Source organism: Asterias rubens, chromosome 15 (genome assembly GCF_902459465.1).
Source record: "Asterias rubens chromosome 15, eAstRub1.3, whole genome shotgun sequence".
Lineage (NCBI taxonomy): Eukaryota > Metazoa > Echinodermata > Asteroidea > Forcipulatida > Asteriidae > Asterias > Asterias rubens.
In genome coordinates this window covers 3,608,135-3,627,659 of record NC_047076.1, presented here as the reverse complement: position 1 = coordinate 3,627,659, position 19,525 = coordinate 3,608,135, and the positions used below count along the sequence as shown (strand labels likewise).

The 19,525-nt window shown below is 40.9% G+C and overlaps 2 protein-coding genes across 2 annotated transcripts; both read right to left on the bottom strand.

Annotated features, from left to right (window-relative positions):
• Positions 1 to 856: 856 nt before the first annotated feature.
• On the bottom strand, positions 857 to 13,831 carry LOC117300124 (short transient receptor potential channel 4-like). The gene is made up of 16 exons (XM_033783828.1): positions 13,708 to 13,831; positions 11,768 to 11,962; positions 11,014 to 11,138; positions 9,838 to 9,945; positions 9,210 to 9,425; positions 8,588 to 8,785; positions 7,713 to 7,903; positions 7,023 to 7,216; positions 6,508 to 6,647; positions 5,594 to 5,688; positions 4,692 to 5,069; positions 3,888 to 4,083; positions 3,018 to 3,188; positions 2,002 to 2,049; positions 1,734 to 1,855; positions 857 to 1,048 (listed from the first exon to the last, which is right to left on the bottom strand). Exons 2-16 carry the CDS (start codon positions 11,919 to 11,921, stop codon positions 904 to 906), a joined length of 2,481 nt encoding a protein of 826 aa, XP_033639719.1. The 5' UTR covers positions 11,922 to 11,962; positions 13,708 to 13,831; the 3' UTR covers positions 857 to 903.
• A 2,336-nt stretch (positions 13,832 to 16,167) lies between these two features.
• LOC117299984 lies at positions 16,168 to 19,421 on the bottom strand. The gene is made up of 5 exons (XM_033783620.1): positions 19,252 to 19,421; positions 18,792 to 18,888; positions 18,224 to 18,311; positions 17,331 to 17,491; positions 16,168 to 16,569 (listed from the first exon to the last, which is right to left on the bottom strand). The coding sequence occupies exons 1-5, from the start codon at positions 19,325 to 19,327 to the stop codon at positions 16,269 to 16,271; spliced, it is 723 nt and encodes a 240-aa protein (XP_033639511.1). The 5' UTR covers positions 19,328 to 19,421; the 3' UTR covers positions 16,168 to 16,268.
• Between the last annotated feature and the right edge of the window lie 104 nt (positions 19,422 to 19,525).

Below are 19,525 nucleotides of genomic sequence, written 5' to 3'. Positions count from 1 at the left end.
ATAACCAGCCGGTTTCCTTTGCTTTGAAAACCATCTGACATCCACCCCCACCAAATGTAGGCTCTATTACGTCTGATGAAAATTAAATACAGTAAATAATTATTAAGAACATGTTAAAGACCTAGCATCCATGGTTATATACTTTTTTTAACGTCGAAACCGCGATTTTTTTCACCAAAATGTTGTAAAATTAATTAGTGATAGTTAACGATCTAAAGGGTAAAAAAATTTCCTGAAAGAGTAATATTTTTTTTTTTTACGAAAAAAGTAATTTTTTACCAAGCCACTCGTTTAGCTCCATAAGCCCTTCCATACAAAATGGTGGTCAATGTCAATAATTATAAATGTAATCAAAGTAATGTCTTGAAACCGTTGGAATCATTTGGGTGTGTGTATGGGGTAGACCCAACCCAGTCCCCCGACTCTGACATTAACCACCAAGAATATTTTTGTATACAATTTTTTTCAAAAAAACCGGTATGTTTCATTCAATCTAAGTAAGAAGGTATGCAGTGACACCATGTAAAACGCCTCTGCGGTGGCTCTGCTGACTGACTCAGCCTGCTACTGCTCGACGTTTCGGCTCAGTGTGCTCGGACCGTCTTCCAAGATCTAGTTTGGTTGACCTATGGTTCTAAATGGTTCCTAAGCCTATTCATGGAATGTTTTAGGCAATCTTTTAATTATTCTGGTGCTGCTATATTATGGAATAAGTTACCAACTGAGGCCCAAAATGCATCGTCCATTGGTGGTTTTAAAAATAATATGAATACACAAATTATGTTTTAAGTATGTTTTAACCCTTATGTTGTCTGGTTTTTATAAATGTAAAATCTTTTTACTCTGACTGTTTGTATTTTTTTTTTACACATAAATAATAATAAATAAATAAATAATAATAAATTAAAAACAGGCTTCCTCCGTCTCCTGACTGGATTCACGTATCAGGTCAGCGGACATTTTGCGATGAAATCGTTGCAGGTACGGGTCACCTCGACTCGTGTTGCTAAAGGTGTTCCGGAGTATACTCTTTCGCTTAGAACCAGATCTGAGAAAATCCAAATAGTCGGTTAACAATTTGTTGTCCATAACCTACATTATGGATACCAAGAACATTTTTTGTGAGTGAATGGTATTTCAAAGAGTATCATAAAACACATAAGAATTGGTCACGTGATATTATTGTCGGGATCCCGACAAAAACTATTTTTTGAGCACTTTATTTCACTGCTACTATAACTGGCGGACTTTTTCGAGCAATGGCTAAAATGAGAGCTTGTAACTTTCTCGACCCCCATCAAAATACCTATTGAATTTAAAATCAAAATGTTTGGGTCAAATTGGCAAAAAATCTGACATAGCATCTTTAATTAACCTTGAGACAGCAACGTATTGTTGGATAGTATGAGCTTCTGTTTGTCAACACAAAACAAACCAAAGCAAACCCCAAATCATTTTTAGCGTCCTGCCTATTTGAAAAAGGAAGAAGGGCCTTTTTCAGTCTTTCTTAGGTTTTTGGTTTTTTTTTTTTTCAAACTGGCTGCCCAACATTTTTTGAAGACGACCGTTTTTTTTTTGTTTTTTTTTTTTTTCCCCCACAAATATTGGGGCTTTTCGTCAGAGATCGCTAAACTCATGTATCCTGAAAAGGTCTTTAAAGAGGAAGCGGGCAGGGTGCTACACATTAAACAAAAATTGTTTTGTTTTTGCATAATACTATTTTTGTTTAGTACCTGACCATCTGCACAGCTTCTCTGACCAGTGTATCTGTCTGCAACTTGTCTCTGTGTTTCTGGCGGGCTCTCATCATCTTCTCTTGCCATAAGAATCTCTGCACAAGTTTCTTCACGATATGCTGCATCAGAGTATAAGATAAATCGTGGCACTAGGATTAGAGGAAGAATCTTACTTTTGTCATTCTTTTTTGTGCACAGATACATTCATGAAAAAAAACATAGTATTATTTGAGAAAAAAATATTTGATGACATTGGATCTGTTACCTTGTAACCAGCGTGCTGGAAGTTTTTACCGGCATCAGATCTTCGCAGCTGTGGATGTTATACAACAAAAATGAGTGTAGTTATTTTCAATAATAATTGTTAAATTGTTATAAAACTGGTCAGTGACAGTGTGATACACTCTACAAAAACTACCAGGTCAGAATTGACCTAGCCTTTTGTCAAGGCAATCGTGGCTTGGACCGCGTCTCATACGTATCGTAGAGCCGCGGTCCCAAGCGAATGGAACGGGAGACCACACACGCGACCGGCGAGTGGCGAATTCCTAGCCCCTCGTGATAAGTGGTCTAACCCATTACAGATGTTAAATTCAGATTTGAGTCAATTTGACCCATTTCTTGATCAAGTGTACAATATTCCGGGTCATACTGGCCCAGAAATTGTCAATTTCTGACGACAGTAGGCCTAGCCACTACGTGTCCTAGGGTGAATTTCACAATAGTTAAGACTATTGTCTCAGCTCGAGTTTTTAGGATTCTTCCTAACTTAGGACTAGCCTAAAGCGTCCTAAGACCAGCCCTAAGTTAGGACTATAGTGAACTTGACCCCTGTCTCTCTTATTAGAAGGTCAATTCTGACCACATTATAGTAGGCCGGGCCACTGTGTCCTAGGGTGAGTTTCACAATAGTTAAGACTATTGTCTCAGCTTGAGTTTTTAGGATTCTTCCTAACTTAGGACTAGCCTAAAGGGTCCTAAGACCAGCCCTAAGTTAGGACTTGATGAAGTTTACCCTTATCTGTCTCTAATTAGAAGGTAAATTCTGACTCAGAGATTTCAGAGTTGTGTAAAAAGCCAACATTGAATGTGGAACTACAGACACTATGTGTCCTATAGGGTAGATTTCACAAAGAGTTTAGACTATAGGTCTTATCTCGGGTTTTTAGGACGATTTACTCGAGTAGTAGGACTAGTCCCAAGTTAGGACTGTCTTTATAAAATTGACCACTGTCTCTAGAACCCAGCTGACATATAATTATTAAGGAAACCTAAACTTACACGATGTAATCTGGGCCTTCTACCGACGATCGCCACAAGCCTTCGGTAGAGTTTCCTCAGTCCCCTGGTTGATGGTATAATGTTGAAGGGAGGTGGGATGGTTAAACTCTCTGATAGGTAATCTGTGATGAGCCGAGTTCGTGCGACTTTCCATTCCACGTCAGAGTTTTCCTAAAATCAGGAGAATGTTGTTTTAATTCCAATGCAGCGCTGCACTCAAGTTTATTTAGGGGGTGCGGAGGGGGGGGGGGGTTGGTGGTAAAATGTTGTCCAGTTCAATATTCAAAGAAGAGGTTGTCCACTATTTTACAAAAGATAGGGTTCTTGTGGCTGGGGGAAACAAATGACATCTTACATCATTTTAAGGTAAGGTGTGAGACTTTTAAGTTCTACCCCCTCAGTTTCTTGATGATTCTGTTTATATGAAATTAGTGCGCCACTATAAACTTAATTTGGCATTGAATCCCCATTCTGATGCATTCTGATGCTTAGCAATTATTAATACATGCTTTTCCTATAATTAGGCCTTTATCTCCTTTTATGACAGAAGAAAATTATACCAACATGTATATGCCGCATTCTTGTCTGACTACTTCACTAATTGTTTTAGTTTGGACAGCATAACAAAAAATTTAAAAATTCTATAAAAAATTGCCATGATAATGTTTGTGAAAGTTCCGGTGTGGTAGGAGATTCTGTCCCCCCGGAGATTCGCTCCCACCCCACCCATAATCCAGTCTGATAGCGCCCTCTTTTGAATACTCCTCCTCCAACCCACGTTAATTTTCCTTACGGGGGACACAAATGTACGGCGGACCAAAATGTCCTTAGGACACCGGACATTGTTGCCTTCGAGAGCATTAATTTTACCTCCACCCGAGTGTACGTATTGCTCATCATAGCAATGAGGGCGTTCACCAGGACGACCACGCCCACCACGGAGAAACAGACGTACATCATTGTCCCTACAGTCTCAGTGAACCTCAGGGAGGGGTCAATCATGAGGTTATCGAGGTCCATGAGGTCAAAGAGGGACCAGAAGAGGGTCATCATCGACTGGTAGAAACTGGATGGAAAAATGAAACAACACTTTATAAAAAAAAAATTAGGGGGTGGGTGGTCTTTGCAATTCTAGAAAGGGGAATAATATTGTTGAGTAAATTATTTTGCTCGTGGATGGTAAACAAAATAATTTTTTTTTAAAAGTGTTTCAAACCCATTTCTTTCGGCTGACCAGGAACTGGTTGTTTGGAGAAAAAAGAAAGGACTTAACTCGAGGCATGGAGCAATAAACTAGTTTATTGCTCCATGCTCGAGGTCATGGTGAGTTTGATCCTTTCGGAGTCATTTTGACACCGATTATGTGTCAAACTGACCGAAAATGGGTCAGGCCCCACGGGACCCTGTTTAAATGAGATGTCTTTAAACTGAAGTGTAGGGACTTGAGACCTATGGACTTACAGACATTAAACACAACATTTTCTTAAAGCGTTGAAGAATTAAAGCCAACAGAGAACAAATAAATTGCCATAGAACATACCCATTAGAGAGGTGTGTGTTTATTGGATGTAAGTGTTTGCATCAGTAAGTGGTGTTTGAAAATGAAAATGTGTAGTAAAATCATATTTTTTATAATTACAAACATCAAATTATTAAATAAACGTTGCCTCCTACCTTCCAAACGCTCCAGTCTCACAGTTCACCCCGCACGCCTCTTTCCTTATCATCTCAAACGTCCGGTACACGTGCGTCAGTCCAAGCGAGAACGCCGTCCACACGACGATGAAGAGCAGTATAAACTTAGCCGTGTCTCTGAGCATTCCGCAAAGTGAAATCTGCAGTGGGCCTACGAAGTTCATGACCACCATAGGGTCGAGGAGACTCAGTTGGGTCAGCACGCTGGCCACGGCGAAGGCAGCCTCAGCGATGAAGATGGGATCGTACGGGGACCACAACATGGTCTCTGCGTGGTCGGACGTCATGGGGGCTGCTCCGGGTATTGCACCCTTCTCAGTCAGACAGCGTGTTGGTAGTTGGGCATTGAGAACAAGCCTGGTGAAAAAACAATACATGTCTGGATTTACCGTAAGCCCTTTTCGAAACCACGACTTCGACTCCAGATTCGGCTCAGGCTTGTTTGGCCCCGCGTCTGTTTCGACTCCACAAATGCACGTGCTTTGTTTACATGTTTAGGGCTTCAGACGAGGGAGCGAAGCCTGGAGCCGAATCCAATCCGAAGCCGTGGTTTCGAAGAGGGCCATAATACTTCTTCCCTGTCAAAACTGACCCGGATTACAAGTCCCGTAGTCTTAATTGGCGGCGTTAATTTGGTCAGCGTATTGCTGAGATCGCAACACGAACTATCCCCACATCGAATTAGTGCTGGAGAATATCTGTAGCACAAAAACATCTGGGCCGATCCAGATATGTAGACTTGAATCACCGGGTTATAATATCAGGGCGCCCCCTTTGACCCGAAAATGCCAGATCTGACCCGTTTCTTTTTAGACTGTATCTCGATTTACTCTCATTTTCGCATAATGTTTTCACAGTTCTTAACCATTATTTTTACCCACTTTTGCGAAACGGCACATCGGGGTGGAAGAGAACCTGTTGCGTTGTCGGTCGGTTGGGAAGCGGCCGACTGAAGAACATGCATTGCACTGTTGATCTGCAGTACAAAGTGAACATTATGGGTGGTAATCGAAGCGAAAGTAGCTATACCTACAGACAATGGGGATTTCTCAATAATTGTTTAAAACTCTGCAGTGGAGTGCTGCTGTAAAAAAAATGCTGACAATATTTTAACATTTCTAATCAATAGGCATAATTGTCTTCTAACACTCATTCCAAGTAGTGTTGCACCGAACCACATTCTTGACGTACATGAAAAGTACACGACGTCTGAAGTGCAGTCGTTCGGAATGACTCAGGGAGCACCTTGCTTTCAGACGTTATGTTAAGATCGCTTGTCTGAAACCAGACTAATTTATTTAGAGGGCGCTCCTAACCTATTTGGCTCGGCGCGACTCATGGCGCGCCTTTTCTGAAAATAAGCTCAAGGCAGTCGCATTATTCGCTCCGAAAAGACGCCGCTGTAAACCCACCCGTATACCCTGTGCGTGGTGCGTGTAATCACACCGCATGACCCACCCGTATACACACCGTCACATCGTACGACTAATGTGCACACAAGTCATCCGCACTCGTACCACTAACCGCATGTCGGCCTGATGGCCGACGCATGCGGATAGTGTACGGGGGCATCGTGTCGTGCGATGTTACGCACAGTGAATACGGGTGGGTTTTTATACAGCGGCGGTCTTTTTTTCGGAGTGAATAATTCGACTGCCTTGAGCAAGGCTAACGTAACAAAGTAATCTGCCCAAGCATCTACTCTATGTAAAATTGGGGCCAGTTAGACTCGCATACAAAGACCCTCCCATTCCTAGCCCCTATCGCCATTTCACATTGCTTAGCCAGAACATACCTTGACAAATGAGACAATGTTGAGCGTGATATAGACCCAGTAGAAGCCGAGTTGAAAAGAGACCAGCCAGTTTCTGGCGGCTGCGCAGTAGTTATAAATGCCACATCGCCATACTTGCATCGCCTCCCATAACGTCATGCCTAATGAATGAATTAAAAACTATTCTCAATCGGTGTATCCCAAAACATGTGCATAAAATAACAAATTTGTGAATTATTATGTGGGCTCAATTTGTCATCGAAGTTTGAAAGAAACAATCTGTGTGCTAGCAGATGCCTAAAAGTCTATTATATTTGGGGTGAGAAATTACCTCTTTCTCACAAACAATATAGAGGAAGCCGTTTCTTAAAATGTGTTTGATATCAACAGCTAGCTCTCCATTGCTCGTTACCAATTTAGTTGTTATGCTAACGATTATAGTATGTAGTAGTTACCAATAGTGTCCAATGCCTTACAACAAAACAAAATTGCGAACAATAGTATTTTCCCCTACAAAAATTCTCAAAACGTTTCACCTAAAATCCAGACAGTGATGAACCATGGTACCACGTGATTAACCCGAAGCTCTTCGTATCTACGAAATGATATTAGCACTGCGTCATCATTGTCGTTCTTGACCTTCGTGACGTGAAGTGACGTCACTGGGGTCGAGAGGAGGAGGAGGATAAACGAGAGCCGGGAACCAGTGTGTAGTAGAAACCTTACGTATCTGGTGAAAGGGAACAACCAATTCGAGGATTTGTATTTAACGGGAAAGCTATTTATCTATGTTTATCATTTAAATGTAATTTAGATATGTGCACTTCTAAATTGGTCGTCATTATTGATCAAAACAATTAGGGCACAACCTTCTTTTTTCCTTTTTTTTTTACAATTACAAACCCTTCTGTCTTTGACGGCGTGCATACAAAATGATAGTGCTTTGACGTATGGGGGATAGATACATCCATGCTGCAACAAAGCGGCTATACGAAACACAGCTCCCACATGACGTAAAATGAGTAATGACTTACCTTTCTGAAAAGCACCGGAAAATGGTGTTCAAAATATGTTTTTTTTTTAAACAAAATTTGCAAAAAAGTTGCTCTTTGCCTGTCGTTAAATATGACTTGTTCTCGCCATGCACAGTGATCATGGTGTAACACGTCGAGGTGAACGAGGATTGTTTTTCAAAAACTATTGCGTAAACGCATAGTCGTACTCACGGAGTTCGTATGAAGTTAACAATTTGTCCAGAAGGCACGATGATGTAGAATATGCAGAGGAGGGGCCACATAGCCATCAGACTACCTGATACGGCAGCAGTTTTAACGTATGACAAGGTCCGCCATGTTTTGTTGGTACCGCTATACCAACGGGACAGCATGTAGTCTTGACACGTAGAATGGGCAACGAACTGTGGTGAACAAAACATACATTCTTTTTACGAAGCTACATAATTATGAATTATCAGGTTTCACTGAATAAAGACGTCTTAAACCATCGGTATTATGGTTCCTTAAAGGAGTAACAATGCCGAGTACGAAATGTGTCTGTTAAAAGCGAAACCCTGCGAAGTAGATACAATGCTATGTTTTGTCCAAGCTATTATTACACCCCCCCCCCCCCCCCTTTGTTTGCAATGGGAAAAATAAATGTGTGTTTTCTTTAAGCGTTACCTATAAAGTATTGACCGCGACCGGCTAAGAGCGGGCTGAGGTGACTTGATTCGATGGGAAAATGAACCAGTGATCATTGGGTGCGTTCGTTTAGCTTCCCTGGGTCATCCCCGGTCTGCCCCGGTGCGTTCGAATAGCTTTTGACGTAATTCCAGGGGCTCACCCAGGTCAGCCCCCAGTGCCCTGCTAGTGGAGTGGGTCACTTGGGGGCTGGCCCCAGGTAAACGACGTCACTACGAGAGCGGTGAGTGGTCGTTAGTTTTAATAGCTCTTGTTGTCAGGGGCTCACCCGAGTGAGCACCGCGGTGTAGACCCAGAGAAGCTAAACGAACGCACCCTTTATCTATGGTTCGAGACAAGCCCGTTAGGCTTGTTAACAACGTAAATATGGATCACTCTTAATAACAACAAGTAGGTCCTACCCTTTTGAATTGGAGATGGATCGCCTCCGTCAGTCTGACCGGTAGAGCATCCCGATCCGTACGGCACTCCGTGTTCGACTCATCCGTCACGAAGCGTTGGGCGCCAAGGACGGCTTCGATCTCGTCCAGATTGCGGGCGAAGCCAAGGAGCCTGGTGACAAACTGCTCGAGGTTATCCTTCAGCTCGTCATATTCTTCCTTTTAAGGGAAGAAAGAACAAGGTCAGTTTAATGAGGTCGTATCGTAAGTGAAGTCATAACCGAATGAGGTCATGAAAACAATAGGTCGTATGCCACTGAGGTCACAACCCATTGAAGTTGTAAACTGTTCGAGGTTATCTTTCAACTCGTCTTATTCTTCCCTTGGAGAGATGGAAAACAAGGTCAGTGTAATGAGGTCGTAACCCCAAGAGGTCAGAACCAAACGAGGCAATGTCGTATATGCCAATGAGGTCATAATCCAATGATGTTGTAATCCAACGAGGTCGTATTAATAACCGATTAGGTCGAAACCCAGTGTTAAGAATGTATTTATAACCCAATAAGGTCGTGACCCAATGTCGTGACCAATGAGCCGTTAACGAATGTTCCAGTTATTTGGTCGAGGAGTAAAAGAATCCAACCTTAAGTTGTGTTACGCTGTGGGACATGGTCTGCAGTTGGTCAGCAAGCCAGAAGGCGGCGTCCATGGGATCCTCACTAGCTAGGAGCAGATAGGCTTCGCTCGTGATGGCCTGGTACCAATGCAGCTGAGCCAAGGCTTTCTCGAAGATGTCATCTGTCGTACGAGCGATGACGGTGTTCAGTTTCGGCATTCGGGCGTTGTGGTCTAGAAGTATCTGGTGGGGTTAGTGATCAACTTAAATAACGTTTACGTTACGTTAAGTTACGTCACTTCACTTCACGTCACGTCACGTCCCCGTCCCGTACGTCACAACACACGTGACGTACGTTACGATACATGACGTTACGTAACGTAACGTTACGTTACGTTGCGTTACGTGATGTGACGTGGCGCGACGTAACGTTACGTTACGTTACGAGATTGGGATAGTGACGTTTTGAACCAATCATTGGTCAAAGCAATAAGCAAATTCATAAATTAATCTTTCAAGATTCAGTTTCTGGATTTACGGATTTTAAAATGATAATTATTATATGAATAAGTCAATGGAAGTTTGAGTCAACATGTTCAAGATTAAAACTTCTACCAAATGTTTTTTTTTTTTTATTTTATTTATGAGAGCTTACTTTAACTATTGCGTAGTCATTTAATCTGGAGGCAAGCTGTAGCGGGGTTGTCCCAGGTGAAAACATCACACTTGAAGAAAAACCATTCACGAAATCTTTACCGCTCGTCTGAAATTATAGCATGACATAATATTGAGGCTTTGGACTGTGTAAGGACAGGAAGTATGGACAAGAAAATAACTGACTTCATTGTACCCCCATCTGGCACACGCAACAATCCACCTTTCATTACAGGCCAGAACAGTGCCAGCACATGTTTTTGTGTTTGTCCAGCGCATTGAGAGTCATGGTTGACAGACGGTGAAGCTCTATAGAAGAATCACTATTATTATTATGAGCGTTGTTAACATTGTTTATGTAAATGCTAGAGCAAACACGAAGAATGTTCATTTACAATACAAACAGTATGAGCATTCTTTGGCAGGTGGTGATTTAAAAAAATATTCGTGAATATATAATGGAATCATTTAGGGCGCTTGTAGGTGTAAAGGGGAACTGTTTTACATTCTCTAGACCATCTCAAAGGTGTTTAGGATGCTCAGAGGCCATTGCATCAACAAATCCCCCGTGTTTGGTGTTTTATTATGTACCCTGTGTGAAAAGGGCGTGTGTGTGTGTGTTAGTGTGCCATGATTTATACACTTAAAGAGCCAATAAAGGATGATCTCAATATGTCAACTAATACCTTTTTATGGCCAAATAGACATCGGAGATACCGGTTAATAACCATTTCACTCTCAAAATTTGCATTTAGTAATAAACATCTCGAGTCAAAAATGCACCCGGCTGTGCGGTTTTTTCAGCCGAGAGTCAAAAACGGCTTATCTATTATAATGACCCTGGACGCCAGTGACGAATTTCCCCCATTCGTTTTGAACACAGTTCTCCAGCTTTGGCATTTCCAAACCAAATAGCCGCCACTGACGTCACGATTCCTTTGTCGCGCGGGTTTGTTTGACCCCACGTTTTTCAGAAATTTGGCTTGGAGCGTTCTGGAGAAAACCCATTTTTACCATGTTTTAACGTGAGGTAAGAGACTCGTTATATTTTTTATGTTTCCTGGATGGACTGCGGCTGTTAGAAAACTGTAATATCTATATATTTGAGATCATCCTTTATTGGCTGTTTAAGCAGCTCTATCAAATTGGCCAAGTGCATTTAGGATGTTGATCGTACCTTCACTTGTTCTTTTTCACAGAATCGGCATAGTACCCTGACTGCTCCAACGAACTGTACCTCTACTGCCAATAACAGCGCGTCACCAATGTAAATGTCATGCTGAAGGAGCGCACTAATAACATCTAGGGTGGGGGATACAGAAGTTGTTAAACAAATAATGTTACCAACAATGTATTTATATAGCGCATTTTCCATATTATACATGTTCAAATGCGCTTGAGCAAATTTTTGAAGATATTGACAATTTTGTTAATTACGGAGAGATATTGGTAGTTTATTCCACAGGTTGGGAGCAGCAGTGAGAGCTCTATAACCAAACGTGGGTAGCATCTTGGGAGATGGGTGGTTCAGCGTGATGCCTTGAGAGAGGAGCAAAGGGAGTAGCGGGATGGTTGCATGATTGTTATAAGTTCATAGGTAGGGAGGAGCTAGACCGTGGATGCGTTTAAATGTGAGAAGAACTTTGTATTCGATCCGGGACCAGGGCCCGCTTACGATCGCGATTCCCCGCTTACGTGCAAGCGCCGAATTTCTGCGTTAGCATTGTAAGCGTAGAATGCCTAGTAACGCGCAGAAGCCCAAATTCGCCGCTAACCCGTGAAATACGCTTGCCGTAAGCACAGAATTCCCTGCTTCCGTAAGCGCCGATTCTGCGCTTACGGTAAGCAGAGCAATGAAATTGGGCCCTGATTGCCACTCGCGGGTGTAGTCTCCCGTTCCAGTCGCTTGGGATCGCGGCTCTCGAACTTACCCAAGAAACCTTCCTGTATGGAAATCATGAGTGGCGTACGCCCTTCTCCATCTCGACATTGAAGATTAATCATATCACCAAGGTTGAGAATTCTCTGCACTTCATCAACCTGGTTCTTGCTCACCGCCTCCAAGAAATCGTTCTCCAAAGACATGTTTTCTGTCTAGTATCTGCTTCCTTCAATTGCCCTGTGAGCTATGGACATTAATTTAAAGGGGAGAACACGTTTGGTTGTAAGTGAATGGCAATACACAAAAGTTTGTTAGAAATCTCCTCAGCGTTTGAAAGTAACATATTTTGAGAAATATTTCACTTTGAAGTAATTTGGTTAATGTACAAAAATAGCAGCTGTTAAAAAAATCACAAAAAGTTTAATCTTGAGATTGTATATTCCTAGCTATGAGGGATTATACTTTGTGCGTGGGTAGTCGCCACGGATTTTCGGCAATATCTCCAAAACGCGACCATATTATACGTTTTGCTATTAAAAAGGTGCACGGTTATTGCTCTTATGGGTGAGAATTTGGCTTACGCTTATTATAGGTTCCGGTGTCGCATGCAATATTGTGTCCTCTATGCAATACTATCCGGAGGACATTATTGCATATGCAATAATGTCTGCCGGACTGTTTTGCATATGCAATCGTGTCCGCCCGGACGCTGCTGCATCATATACAGTTTTTTTCGCCCCCGTGCAAAACCGTCCTGGCAGTAATTTAAACGCCCTTTGTCGACGGAACACTTTCGCCATTTCTTTTTACAAGCTAAGTGCATGTCATGAATGACATGGGAAATGTTCGGCCATTGGGTATTCGCTGCAATCATAAAAATACATGAATATTCATGCTTCATATACCGCCCGGACACATTTGCATTTGCAGTTTTGTCCGCCCACGTGCAAAACCGTCCTTGCAGCAATTTAAACGCCCTTGGTCGACGGAACACCTTCGCCATTTTTTTTACAAGCTAAGTGCATGTTATGAATGACATGGGAAATGTTCGGCCGTTGGGTATTCACTGCAATTATAAAAATACGTGAATATTCATGCTTCATTATACGTAGGTTCAGTGCATGCACGCTCGCTTACGCGCGCACATACATGTACAGTTATGTACATGTCCACCGGACGGTTTTTGCAAAGCCCCGGACACGATTATAATATATGCAAAAGTGTCCGGAGCGGACAGTATTGCATGGCGGACACAGTTGCATCTGACACCGGCCCTGGCCGACTCTGGGCTTCGGTTGATGTAGGAGCAACGTGAAAAGGGTGACGGAGCCCGGGGTTCTGCTTACCGGTATCGCGACATTCTGTCTATACGGTGCTCGCTATACACACAATGGGTTCAAATAAGCGCAGGTTGAATGGACTGTTCCGGCTTTCCACTAAGCTCCGCCCACCGCGCACGTGAGCAAGACACGTGTACAAGCACTCCCAATGACATTCTGCACGATTCTGCCGCGCGTGCCAAATATACGCGCACGCATGACCGAGTTTGTCCGACCACAATCATTGCTGTGATTGGATAAATGGGTGAACGCGCACAGTTTGATTGACAGGCCGGATCGGTCCATTCCGCGGTAAGTAGAGCCATACAATATTAGCCCACGGGTCGGCTGAGGTGGAGCCAAAGCCAAGATGGAAAAAAGGGCTATTGACCCAAGTATCCATATGCAGCTCACCATATTCACCAAACACCGAGTAAAAAATAATACTGCTGTAAAATCTCTTTGCTGAACACAAATTTAACCCAAGCCCTTTAAATGGAAAAAACAACAACTTTTAAACCAAAACACAGTCAGGCCTAAACCAAAAACACAGTTAGGCCTACTCGGACTGCTGGCAGTATAAGCTCTGATCTCTTTTCTTATTATACACATTCATTTTTACGTGAATAAAATAACCAGTTCCTCTTTGACAAAATGTGAGCCAGCTTACCTGACTGGTCCTCGGTAAGGATATCTCCTCTTCGTCTTCTTCACATTGAACTTTCCTTATTTCATCGAGGTTATAGCAACAACACTACAGTCGTCCATAACACGTCAACAACCATGTTTATTAGGCCTGCGTACTTTCCGATGTTTTTTTGTACAGAGTGAGAATTCTTAAACCTGCACAATATTTATTGTATGCGTGGATTCATTTTTACTGGCAACTTGTTTAACAATCAGTTGGCATGTTAACGAGCTACATGAAATCACGAACCTACCTGCAAAATGCTAGATTGTTTGTTCCCAGGAAGAAAACAAAATACCGTTGTTAAGTCACCGGTAGCATTGTCCTTACTAAAAGGCACTGGCCTTTTTTTCCCGGTAATATTATTCAAAAGACCAGTATTCTCACTTGGTGTGTGCATAATAGGACTATGCATAATAGGACTATGCATAAGAATAACAAACCTGTCAAAGTTTGGGCTCAAATTGGTTATCAAAGTTGCCAGCGAATAATGAAAGAAAAACACTCTTTGTCATATGTGCTTTCTTCAGGTGCACAATATACAAGACTTCAGCTGAGGTTTTTTATTATTTGAGTGAGAAATTACATAACATTTTGTTAAAACTACGTTACTTCAGAGGGAGCCGTTTCTCATAATGTTTAAAACATAATTATCAACAGCTGCTCTCCATTACTCGTTATCAGTATAAGTTATTATATGCTACAATTATTTCGAGTAATTACCATGGTTTCAAGTGCCTTTAAATAGTTAAAATATAAATAAAAAATGTTAAACATGTGCGAATGCAGCAGAGAAGAGTGTTTACACTTTACATCGCGCTCCCTACGAAACTAAAATTACATGCTCTGTGTTTATCTCCGTTCTTGCAATAGAGACTTTTGAACGCTAGGTGGCAGCAGACTTACCAGGCAAATTTCCATTGTTTACATCCATCTGGTTCTGGTGAAATACTGCACAATCTCCACATCGGGATTTATACACGTGCAGGTGACTGAGCAGCAATCGCATGAAGTGGGGCCTCCTGCTAATTACCCATCCATAGCTGCTGCTGGATGAATAAGTTTTACTCATAGTTGTGTTCGCGAATGTCTCGTATTCCATTCTGCAAAATCATCTATCCCATTGGAGGAAGGAGAATCTGTAACAGTCTTTGTTTACAGGAGGCTTTATGAAGGCAGTTGCATGTTGTCTAGTTCAAACCCTTCATGTGTGTGTGATTTGGTCTGGCCGGTATTATATACTGAACATCTGACGTCACACTTAGAGGCTCGTAAATTACGCCAGAGATCTGCCTTGAACCTACGTCAATCCCCGTCGGTAATCACCCTTGACCTCGAATTCATTTTATATGGAGATTCACAGTCAAATTCTATCGTACACTTACATACAAAACAGATGCACGCTGCTGCATGCAGACAACCGAAAGTGCAGCTGCCAAACATCACCCCGGACAATCAAAGTACAGGTATGAAAAGCTTACATCGCTGCACATTTTATCAAATGAAATCCTTGTATACTAATTAGGAAATCACAGATCAACATATTATGCATTTTTTTGTTTTATGGGACAACGACAGGGGAATAGTCTACGTCGTTCTAAGAATCTCACATTTCCAAGAGCAATGGACAAGTTTGCTGCCACCTAGCGTCCCAAAAGTTCCCACATTGTCTTCAGCCTAAACATCTGACGTCACACTTGGAGGATCGTGAACAACGCCAGAGAACAACCTTTGCCTACATTTATTTCACATAGAGTATACATGTACGTAGTCAAATTCTTTAGCGGACATGACAGCAGTGTACTGTTTGGGCATCTATGGAAAGATCAATGTGTCAGTGTGCACTTTTATCCAATGATATCATTGTACCCAACAAAAACACTAGCCCAGTCTACCACCAAGGAAGAAGAACATGCATTTTTTGAAGAGTTGGCCCGGCAACATTCATCAACTTGGACACAGGTCAAAAGTAAAAAAGGTCCAGTCTATTAAAAAAAAAAAAAACAGCCAAATTTTTCCAAGCAGACAAAAAGTATACAAGATTGTTGAGTTTAGAAACCTTTATTTCAAACACAAAAGATGAGTTCACTTTTAGAAAAAGACGAACATAAAGTCACTTAAACTCTTCCTATAAAAAACAAATTTAGTTTTATTTAATCACAATAAGTTTACTAGTCACATAGCTAAAGTCAATTTTAAAAAGAGAAAAAGATGTATACCATTGAAAAAAAGAAAGAGGAAAAACACGAGTGTGTTAACTTTTGTGGATCAAAAGTTACAATCTTGCTCTGGAAAATGTAAAGTTACTTTTAAGGGGAAATGAAAAAAAAAAGTGTCTTTTTGACGAAATTAAATCGCTTTTAATCACAACTTTCTTTAAGCGCAACTCTCCCCAAAACATGTACACAGATCTGCAATGAACATTTACTTTGAAATTTCGTATTTTCTAACTTAAATACATAGTATTATTACTACCCAACTGATGTCATTTTACTTCCAATAGGTCTCCATCGTGCCAGTACAGACCTACTAAGAAACAATGTCTACACGAGTTGGGTTAGAAGTGAGATAGTCAGCTGATTCTGGGCGTGCAGAATTTCCTCCTGTTTCTTTTGGAGGCGGCTCAATTCCTTAATCGTCTCAAGAAGCATCTCCTGCTGATGCTTTTGTCTCGACTTCTTCTCTCGAACAGGTTTTTCTGCCGTACTTTTCTTGACAAGAGCCTGGGGTTGTTCTTGTTCTGCGGTGGTGGGCGGTGGGTCCTTCGGCTCCCTCTCATCATCATCTTCGACCGGGTCTAGTGGGACGAAGGCTGTTTTCAGGAACTGTGCTGCAATCTGCTGCCTGTAAAAAAAAAAAATTTAAAACCAGTATAACAAACGGCACAGGAAATAGTTTCATAGTTCGAATTTATTTTTTACTAGAGTGCAAGAATATGTTTGCTCCCGATTAGTGTTTTAAGAGGGTGGAGTAGGAGCAAGTGTCCTCTTTGAAATAGAAAAGGAAAACAGACTCTCAATAAAAAAAGATTTATATAACAGACTCTTTTGTTTCCATAAAATTGACTCCTTTCGTTTTTCCTGTGTTTCCCTACCCCTTTTTTCGGGGAAGGGGGGGGGGGTGTTTGGGGGAGGGGGGGGGGGAGGTTTAACAAACAAAACAGGAACAAATTAATAATAAAATGGGCTTTGTGATAGAATGCTGGGTGAAGGTACACAATTGGAAAGTATGTCAACAAATCAATTGGAGATGTTGCCAAAAGTTAGAGTCGGACAAAGTAGGGGTAATAGGAGAGCTTCCTTGAAAACAAGTTTGTACACACTTCAGTGTGTGAGGCTATTCAATCCAGGGAACTGTAACAAAAGAGGATAACTAAGGGTGGAGTTCCTAAGTTTGAGAGTAGATACCAAAATGTTAATGGGGGATGGGGAGAGAATTTAACTTGGCTTTGTTATCCTTATATCAGTAAAATCATTTCGTCCTTTGCAACAGGTTAAGCATACAAGAATCATAAAACATAAAAAGGTACAATTTCAGTCAGAAGTACACCAAAAATCTACACAAACTTTCATGGATTAACCGCAACAATTTCCTTCAATGCTTACCCTAAATCTTCAGCAGTTGTTACATCACACAATGTTGCTCCTTCAAAATCTGGCTCAAGCAGGAGATTCATCTGCACGTCTTTGAAGAACGGCCAAGAGTTGGCCTGGAAGACAAACTTGTTGCTTCCGAGTTCGGCGTGTTGATGTCGCTTCACAATTTTCTAGTCAAGAGGAGGGGAACAAAAAGTAGCAATAAAGTTACAGATCTGGGATAAATTAACAAAGTAATTAGGGAGGTAAAAACAAGTCAAAATATGGGGGTAACAAAAAAGCAAATCAAAATACGGGGGTAAAGACATGTCAAAACCTGTATTAGATTATTATTATTATTATTACATTATATATTTTTTCCCAAAAACAACAGCACAACTTATCAATTTAAAGTTTCCATTGAACAGCAGATGCAACTTTGGTTTTGCGCAAATGAAAGGAAAACAAATGAAACTATCAGGCACACCATTGTATTTTAAGTGCTTTTCACTTTTTAGTGACTCTTACAAGTAATAAAAAAGAGCAAATGAACTGATAGACCAAGGACCATAATTTTTGTTTAGAAACAAAAATTATGTTTATGCCTGCCTTTTTGAAAAAAGGAGGAATTAAGGGGGCCTTTTTTTAAATGGTGCCCAACACATTTTTCCAGAGAACTTAACTTAACTTAATTGCATTTATTTATTTATTTGTTTCAACAATTTTTTTCATCAGGAATTTAAAACGTATTTTGTTCATTAAAAGTAAAACAAAAACAGTTTGCCTCTAAAAAGGAAGTGGGTGGGGACGCTAATATGTGTGGTTTTTCTTTTTATTCTGACTGATATAATGAAAATAAGGTCTTGTTTTAGCTTTCAGTAGAACATAACAATCAAATAATTTGTTAAGATTGGTATCCTCACCCGATAGAGTTGTGCCAAGTTGTTCCACTTTTTGCGGGCCTGGTTAGGAGTTACTTTACCAGTCAAGCCCATCTCATCGAGTATTTCTCTACAGAGAAAAAAATTAATCATTCAGGCTAATGAGTTTCATTAACTTCAATAATGTTACTGTTTGTGTGTTTTTATTTTGTAAATGTCACAAATTTCAGCCTTTTTTGCTGCAATGTGATTTCAGCAATAACAAAAGTAAGACAAAACTGATTATTTTTATCATTTTTTACTTTTACCATCCTTGATTCTAAGTTTAAAAGAATTTAATCAAATGCCAGAGAGTCTGTGTAAATACAGCTACCACGACCAAGTTATTTATTAATTTGCTTACAAGATGTAGAATTGGAATTTGTGTGTGTGTGTAGTGACTGCAGAATGTAGATCAATTTTAACTCAAAAAATGTAAAAAATAATACCGATTTCGAAAAAAATTGTAATAAAAAAAAAGCAAGGATGTTTAAACATTAAACCCATTTTAGTATTTATCTGCCAATAATAAGTCTAAAACTGGCATAAATATAAACAAAACAAAACTTACCCAAACGCCTTCTGGATGCTCCCGCGGTTACCAGAATGAAACTTTGCGATGTTTTCCCGACGTAGCTCCAAAAACAATTTCGTTTCTTCCACGCTCCCTTTTCAAAAAAATAAAGATTACAACACAAAACTCTTTTAAAATTATGAATACATTTCTCAAATTTAAACCGGATTGAAAATGCGAGATTATGTCCAAATTATTTATTAGTTGTCCGTCTTTAAATCTTATAAGTGAAGTAGGAATAAGTTTTACGGGCAGCCGAAAAACCTTAGTGCGATCGTAGCACCCCCGGCCGCCGCGGCCGGCCGGCCCGCATCTCCTTGCATACAGCCATAGCCATTCGTACAACCTTACGGCTCTCCCCAAAACAGCCATCCCCGTCTCGGCTTTCACTGGCTTCTTCCCCTTACGGGGTCCAAAACAAACCACTCTGACCACATTAACGGAATCTTTTACTCACATTTGTAAGAATCTTTATTCCATCTGCTTTTCAGACGGGCTGGAATGTACACATGGTCCGCTAGAGCACTTGTCATGTTGAGTTTGGTTTTCGGCAGGGCGTTGTAAAACTCAAAATGGCGTCGATATTGTAGTCAACAGTGTATGCAAAATGCACGTCACGTATACAAAATGTACGTATGAGGATTGCATAGCATTAGCGCTAGCCTATAAAGCTATAAGCCAATGGTTTAAAGGTCATAACTATAGAATGCAAAAAGGAAAATTATGTTAAA